This window comes from Chiloscyllium plagiosum, chromosome 8, assembly GCF_004010195.1.
Source record: "Chiloscyllium plagiosum isolate BGI_BamShark_2017 chromosome 8, ASM401019v2, whole genome shotgun sequence".
Taxonomy (NCBI): Eukaryota; Metazoa; Chordata; class Chondrichthyes; order Orectolobiformes; family Hemiscylliidae; genus Chiloscyllium; species Chiloscyllium plagiosum.
In genome coordinates, this window is record NC_057717.1 from 97,842,764 (window position 1) to 97,851,339 (window position 8,576).

Genomic DNA, 8,576 nt, shown 5'->3' on the forward strand with positions numbered 1-8,576 from the left:
TTAGAGCTACAGAGATCTCTCCTACAGGGCAGAGTAGAGGCAGCAGAGAGAAATGTTGGCCTGGGTGTAGTCAAATGATGGGTGTCCCAGACTGATCTTCGATCAATTGTGAATCGATGCGTTTGGGAGGTGGGGATAAAAAAGACCAGTGAGATACACCCTGGCAGCAGGAGTAGCTACATGTGGCAGAAGATTTAAATCATTTCTATTTTCAGGGAAAAAAATTACAGAGATGAAAATAAGTTGAGGTGGTTTGGCAATAAGAAGCAAACTCTTCACCTGGAGAATGGTCAGTCTGCATCATTTCCAAACAAATGGAGTAGTAATTGATGTGAATTGTGTTGGTGACCTTAAGAGAGAGCTTGATAAACATAACGTAATGCTCCAATCAAAATGGGGAGGCAGTAGCATAACGATACCGTGACCAGGCGAGCAATTGTGACCCACGGGCTAGTGTTCTGAGGATATCAGTTCAAATCCCAACATGGCAGATGGTGAAATTTCAATTCAGTTTTTTAAAACAAAACCTGGAGTTAAAAGTCTTGCTTAATGGAAACCAGGTAACTATGGGTCATAAAAACTCAGCAGCTTCCCGAATGGCCTTTCCGAGAAGGGAAATCTGCCACTCTTACCTAGTCTGACCTGTGTGTGACCCTGGACCCACAACAACATGGGTGACACAGTGTTGACTTGAATTTTAGTAAAACCTTTGACAGGGATCCACATGATAGACTAATCAGTAAAGTTAGATCATATCTGATTCAGTGTGAGCTTAACAACTGGATACAAAATTGGCTTATGGTAGGAGACAGAGAGTGGTGGTGGAAGGTTGTTTTTTCAGATGGAGGCCTGTGACCAGCAGCGTTCCACAGGGATTGGAGCTGGGTCCACTTTTGTTTGTCGTTTATATCAATGATTTGGACGAGAACATAAGAGGTGCGATTAGAAAGTTTGCCGATGACACCAAAATTGGTGACATAGTGGACAGTGAAGAAGGTTACAAAGATATCTTGATGGATTGGGTCAACTGGCCGGGGAGTGGGAGATCACGTTTAATTTGGATAAATGCGAGGTTTTGCATTTTGTTAATGCAAACAAAAACAGAACTTTTACAATTAATGTTGAACAGAGAGACCTAAGAGTTCAGGTACATAATGCTTTGAAATTTGTGTCACACAGAGACAGGGTGGTTAAGAAGGCATTTAGCACACTTGTCCACATCACTCAGATATTTGCGATGTTCATGTTAAGGATGTGCAGGACATTGGGTGAGGCCTATTCTGGACTACTGTGTGCAATTCTGGTTGCCCTGTTATAGGAAGGATATTATTAAACTGGATGTTGCTGGGAATGGAGAGTTTCAGATATAAAAAAAAAATAGACTGGATACTTTTTTCACTGGAGCATTGGAGGTTCAGGGGTGACATTGAAGAGGTTTATAAAATCATGGGGGGGGGGGGGGCCAAGATAAAGAATGACCAGAATCTTTTCCCAAGGGTAGGGGAGTTCAAAACGAGGGGCATATTTTTTAAGGCGAGAGGAGAAAGATTTAAAAAGGATAGGAGAGGCAACTTGATTTACACAGTGTGGGGAATGAACTGCCAGAGGAAGTGGTGGACGTGGGGACAGTTACAATGTTTAAAAGATATTTGGATAAGTACATGAATAGGAAATGTTTGGAGGGATATGGACCAGGAGCAGGCAGGTGGGACTAGTTTAGTGTGGGATTATTGTCAGCATGAACTGGGTCTGCTTCCGTGCTCTAGGACTCTGTGTGGTTGGCTCTTTGCTGCTCTTGGAATTTTTTGATTCCTTACCAGGCCGGTATTCATTGCCCATCCCTAACTGCCCAGAGAGTTGAGAGGCAACCACATTGCTGTGGGTCTGGAGTCACATATGGGCCAGGTTGGGTAGCAATGGCAGATTTCCATCCCTGAAGGGCATTAAGCTTTAGTTCTGCACAACCTCAACATGACTTCCCAACTCCTATTGTCCAAGATCTAAGCAATGAAGGCAAGCATGCCTTAGAGTGAAGGGAATTTTTTCTGTGCTGTATGACACAATGACTCTGAATTAGGTTTAGGCAATAAATGCTTCTCACCTTTACTCATCTAAATCCAGGATTGTTACTATCCATTTCTTTCTCTCTCATCTGCTTCCCCTGACACACATTTACACCATTCACTTCAACCGCTGCCTGTGGTGGCAAGTGTCTCAGTCTTATTTCTGTCCCTGAATAAGGAAGTTTCTCCTGACTTCCCTGTTGGATTTCTTGCAAACTACCTTATATTGCAGCCTCTAGGTACTGCCCTTCCCAGTGTAACACTCTCTCTGTTTCCAATCTGACAGCTGCATAGTCATTTCCAACGATGCTTTAAATTTCCAAGTTTATAATCCCCAGGAAGAAGAAATCGGAATTCGAATTCTCAAACCGCTGAGCCGGGACATTTCCAGGTTATGGCTGCATCACTTTAAGATAGGTGCCTGGCTAACCAGGGGTGACATCGGGAAGCATTTGGGATTCTCAAAAGGTCAAGCACAATCTTCAAGACGGTGAGCGAGTTTCCTTCAGTAAGGACGTTGAAGGGATGCGGAGCAAAGGTGAAATGGATTTGAGCGTTGAGTCGGTCTAACAGGACAGTCTCAAGGGGCTGAACAGCCTCGTCATGCTTGCATGGTGCTACATCAGGCTGCCTTCACAAAGTATTTGCTGCCAATCTCTACTCAAGAGGTGAGCATTTGTGACAAAAGTGATACAATAAATGATTGCATGAATGGATCAGGAGAGATATTAATGGGATGGCGAAAGCCACTGGTTCAGTGGGAAGAACCAGCCTGTTTTTCTTTCCCCCATACGGCAGAGTAAGGGTTAATATTTCTCGGTTGTTAATGTACCCGCAGTTGGTAATCTGTAATGCAAGACGCACAGTTAAAGGACAATCGATTTTGAACGTTTTTCACGTGCTCTGAGACAAACAAGTTCAATCCACTCCATCATCAGAACTCTTCATTTCTACCATTAGATACACAGAAAAACTACCTCAGTAACCCCAGCCCCAGAGTTTCTGGCTTTGTCAAAAGTGAAGGGTGGGGGGTGGGTGTGGGGGTTGGGGCGGGGTGCGGGTGTGACATTGTCAATGCTCAGTCCCACTCTCTACAATTTACAAGCTTCAGAGTGACTGAGACCTTACCATGCAGTGGTGTCACATGTCTGCTCTGTGCTGCCGCAATTCACTAACCTCTGGGGCAAGCACAGTGACTCAGTGGTTGGCACTGCTGCCTCACAGCGCCAGGGACCCGGGTTCGATTCCACCCTCAGCCGACTGCGTGGAGTTTGCACTTCCTCCCCGCTGTGGCGGGGTGGGTTTCATCCCGCAGTCCAAAGATGTGCGGCTTAAGGTGGATCAGCTGTGGGATATGCAGGGTTACAGAGATTGGATGGGGGTGATCCGAGGTTTGGTGTGGACTTGATTGGCTGAATGGCCTGCTTCAATGGTGTAGGGATTCTATGATTCGCAGGCTAATCGGAGTAGTGCTTAAAAATTAACGTCTGCCTCTCATGGACTCTGTTCCTTCATAGCAATGGAAAGTTGACAAAGGTTGGGCCTGTGCCCATTGGAGTTTGGACGAATCATTGAAAGGTATAAAATTCTGAGAACAGATTGGATTCTGGGAGGACATTTCCCCCCACTCTGTGAGAGAGAATAGGAAAACACGGAATATGGTTTAAAAATAAGGTGTCTCCCATTTGGACACAACAAGAATGATTTTCTTTCGGAGGGTCAAGAGTCGAAGGACGTGTCTTCCGTAGACATTAATGGAGGTGGGATCATTGAATGTTCTTAAAGTGGAGGTAGATAGACTCATGACTAGTCAGGGAACAAAGGTCATCAGGGACTAGCAGAGTACAGGCTTGAAAATGATCTGCCTTATTAAATGGGTTAGGTTGTCCTGGTTTTTTTCAGTTGAAGAGAGGTTTTAAGGTAGAGGCACTGAGCAGTCTACCAGAGCCACTAGAGGTAATGCCTTGGGTTTTTTTTAAAAAAGAAGTTGGAACAATAGAAGCAGCCTGAATGGGTGTGTTCAAACTCCCACAGAACCATGAGTTTTAGTTTTAGCTTTCGGTACTTGATGTTGGAGGTCTTGAAGAAATGGGGAAGCTATTTTTCCCCTCTCTCGGTGACAGCTAAAATGCTGGGGGCTCTCTTTCTGCTTGAATTGCTTGTGAGACAATTTGAATTTGCCTTTTGACAAGGGTGTATTCATGGGAAGCTCCTATATTAGTGATAGTTACTGTATCTATTATTCTCTTAGGCTTTCCAGTAGAATGTGGGTGGCACAGTGGCACAGGGGTTAGCACTGCTGCCTCACAGCGCCAGAGACCCGGGTTGAATTCCCGCCTCAGGCAACTGTCTGTGGAGTCTGCACATTATATGCGTGGGTTTCCTCCGAGTGCTCTGGTTTCCTCCCACAGTCCAAAAATGTGCAGGTTAGGTGAATTGGCCATGCTAAATTGCCCATAGTGTTAGGTGAAGGGGTAAATGTAGGGGAATGGGTCTGGGTGGGTTGCTCTTCGGAGGGTCGGTGTGGACTTGTTGGGCCGAAGGGCCTGTTTCCACACTGTAAAGTAATCTAATCTAATTATTCCAATTCATTCTTTCTTTTGTAGAGTTTTAATATAGCAGATGATTAAAATTTTGCTTTAAATCTGGTAGTTTGATCAATCGAATTGCACCTGAAAGGCAACTTACCTTTAAAATAAGAAAACTTTTGTGTCTCATACAATCCCCTTCGGCCCAGCAAGTCTACACTGACCCTCTAAAGAGTTACCGACCCAGACCCATGCCCCTATTACTCTACATTTACCCCTGATGAAAGCACGTGACCTACATATCACTATGGGGCAATTTTAGCGCGGCCAATTCACCTGACCTGCACATCTTTGGACTGTGGGAGGAAACCGGAGCAAACCCACACAGACACGGGGAGAATGTGCAAACTCCAGGCAGACAGTCACCTGAGGCGGGAATCGAACCTGGGGTCCTTGGCGCTGTGAGGCAGCAGTGCTAACCATTGAGCCACCGTGCCACCCCCCAGATCGTGACCTATCTTCTGACTATTCTGACGGGGTTTGGTCTGATCCATAACACATTGCGGGTGTATTTGTTCTTCAACAGAACTGTAATAGCTAGACACACTAAACCCAAGGGTTTAAACTCATATCTCTCTTGCAGCAAGGGAGTACTGACCTCCACTCTGAGTTATATATCTCACCCACGGCAGTGCCTGGTAACCACTCTTCTCTATAATTTTCATGTACCGCACCTATGAGGCGAACAAAGAGAGCCAGGAGTTAATCACATTGCAGAAGTCGCACAATTGAATCCTTTCTGAGGAGGAGGTGCCGGCGTTGGACTGGGATGGACAAAGTCACACGACACCAGTTAGTGTCCTTATTCGAAATCCCAAGCTTTCAAAGTGCTACTTCTTCGTCAGATAAAGGGAATACTTTCAAACGGGAAGGTTACAAACAGGAGATGGACAGGCGGAGGCTCCTCGTGCACCCCGCCCATTTCTTTTATCATAGAGTCATAGAGATGTACAGCACGGAAACAGACCCTTCGGTCCAACCTGTCCATGCCGACCAGATATCCCAACCCAATCTAGTCCCACCTGCCAGCACCCGGCCCATATCCCTCCAAACCCTTCCTATTCATATACCCATCCAAATGCCTTTTAAATGTTGTAATTGTACCAGCCTCCACCACTTCCTCTGGCAGCTCATTCCATACATGTACCACCCGGTGTGTGAAAACGTTGCCCCTTAGGTCTCTTTTATATCTTTCCCCTCTCACCCTAAACCTATGCCCTCTAGGTCTGGACTCCCCCACCCCAGGGGAAATACTTTGTCTATTTACCCTATCCATGCCCCTCATGATTTTGTAAGCCTCTATAAGATCACCCCTCAGCCTCCGAAGCTCCAGGAAAAACAGCCCCAGCCTGTTCAGCCTCTCCCTGTAGCTCAAACCCTCCAACCCTGGCAACATTCTTGTAAATCTTTTCTGAACCCTTTCAAGTTTCACAACATCTTTCCGATAGGAAGGAGACCAGATTTGCACGCAATATTCCAACAGTGGCCTAACCAATGTCCTGTACAGCCACAACATGACCTCCCAACTCCTGTACTCAATACTCTGACCAATAAAGGAAAGCATACCAAACACCTTCTTCACTATCCTATCATCTTGGGTGATACTCAAAATGTTCCGGTCGTTTTTGAAGACCGTTCAAAGCGAGTCACTGACAAACCCAGATAATGCACTAAGCTGCAGGAAACCACCATGAGGAGAGAGACCAAAGGCCAGTTGAGCAGTCGAGATGGAATCTTGGTAAATTTGGGATTCAAAATTGCGTTTATGAAGAGGAGGGATGGTTCATTAGGTACACAGTACAGGCTGTGGGAACATTAAACAAGCTCCCTGTTGATGCTACAAGGAAATGCTGAAGTCTCGGGCATTAAAAATTAAGACAATTTCACGAACAAAATTAGAAAACAACTCTACTTGTGCAAGACAGTAGTTCAGAACTTACTTCCACAATGATAACTGATGTCGCTTTGTGTGCAGTTTTGGAATCCTTACCTCGGGAGACAAAGGCTCCCCAGGGTGATTCCTGGGACAGTGGGGCTATCCTATAGACAGCGATCAGGCAAACTGGGCCAGGATTGTGTAGAGCTTCGAAGAATGAGAGGCGGTCTCACTCCAACCTACTAAACGCTCAAAAGGGATAGACAGAGTAGGTGCAGGCAAGATGGTTCCCTGGGGTGAGGGAGTCGAGAGCCAGAGTCATAGATTAAAAATAAGGCGGATGCTACTTAGGTCTGAGTTAGGAGAATATTTTCAACCAGAGGGTAGTGAGATTTTGGAATTTCCTATCCTAGAGAGCTGTGGAAACTCTATCTTTGAGTATGTGTCAGGTAAAGATTGATGGACTTTTGATTACTAGTGGTATAAGAGGTTATGGGATGAGATTGAGGTAAGTAAAAGATTTTGAAATGTTCGATCAACCATGATGGTATTGAATGGAGGGGAAGGCTTGAATGGCCTATTCCTATCTTCCCCTGTTCCTCTGTGGGGTCAATTAGACGTATGGTCATAAGGATTTTGAGGATTGCTGTAAAACGAAACATATTATCAATGTTCTTTGTCTTGAGTTTATCAGGACAGAATTGCAAGAATACCAAATCTCAAAGGGAAGGGAACAGCTATTTATACTGTAGGAGAAGAATGATGCTGGCTGACAGGAGCACTCCGAGGTGTCACCATGGGAACAACTTTCGCTCAAAAAAGCTTTTGACAGTGTACCTCCCCCCTCACAGTGATGTTCATGTTGGGTCATTGTTGACCTGTGAAAGATCGCCTCTGTCCAGTGATGGCACGAGGGGAAAGGCTGGCATTTGGAGATTGGCACCGGTCAGCCATGTTGTTGTTGAATGGGGGCAGAACAAGCTCAGGGAGCTGGGTGGCCTCCTCCTGTTCCCATGCTGGTGCTATAATACTGAGGCGCCCAGCTGGTTAAGCTGGAGTTTGGGCCTTGGATTGTCAGGGTTTTATTTGACTTAATGCCGCGTATTACAAATATAATGAAAAGCATCGTTTAGCGGCGCCACTCCCTGGGCGCCATCTTAAAACCAAAACCAGAGAATATAAAGCGAGAGAAATATAACAGTAAAGTTCACCTTCTAGCCTTGTCTCAATGAAGTAGGGTGGGGTCCGGATCCGAGCTCCTCCACCCCAATGCTGAACCGACGGCACTGCTCCGACTGCGCTTCTGCCACCATCTCGCCTCCACCAACACCGCCACCTGCTGACATTCTCTGCCATCTACACTGCCACCATGCGCAGACTCACCACCCACCCCTGTCAGCCGCCCGGGTTAGATAAGCAGTTTCTAACTGTCCCCTCGTCAGGCACGTGCACTGACCTGCACCCCCGAGACAGTGAAGTACGGGATCTCAAACTTGACGGAGATGGGCCGTTTCCCCTCGGTGGTTTCACTCTCCACACTTGGAAGGCCAAAATGAGCTCGCATTAGATACTCCTTCCCGCCCTGATGAGAGAGAAAGCCATAAAAACAAAAACCCCCTTTATTACATCAGAACAAGCAATTAGAAATTGCAGAACCAAGTCCAATTGGCCCCGACTTCTTCCAAGCTATCTAGTCTAATCCTGACGTGCAAGGGCTGGTAAACTCTAAAACTTGTGCCCCACCTCCTCCCTCACCTCTATCCAAGGCCCTAAAGGAGCCTTCCACATCCATCAAAGTTTTACCTGCACATCCACCAATATCATTTATTGTACCCGTTGCTCCCGATGCGGTCTCCTCTACATTGGGGAGACTGGGCGCCTCCTAGCAGAGCGCTTTAGGGAACATCTCCGGGACACCCGCACCAATCAACCAAACCGCCCCGTGGCCCAACATTTCAACTCCCCCTCCCACTCTGCCGAGGACATGGAGGTCCTGGGCCACCTCCACCGCCGCTCCCTCACCACCAGACGCCTGGAGGAAGAACACCT

The 8,576-nt window shown here is 46.4% G+C and overlaps 1 protein-coding gene across 1 annotated transcript in view; it reads right to left on the reverse strand.

The window, feature by feature from the left end:
• Positions 1–2,023: 2,023 nt before the first annotated feature.
• Positions 2,024–8,576, reverse strand: part of LOC122552367 (AP-1 complex subunit mu-1-like) — a 62,880-nt gene continuing 56,327 nt past the window's right edge. Inside the window, exons 11-13 of the mRNA XM_043695117.1 lie at positions 7,984–8,109; positions 5,250–5,325; positions 2,024–2,909 (exon numbers count right to left, since the gene is read on the reverse strand). Coding sequence (XP_043551052.1) covers positions 2,887–2,909; positions 5,250–5,325; positions 7,984–8,109 — 225 coding nt within the window. The 3' untranslated portion in view covers positions 2,024–2,886. The remainder of the gene's footprint in view (positions 2,910–5,249; positions 5,326–7,983; positions 8,110–8,576) is intronic.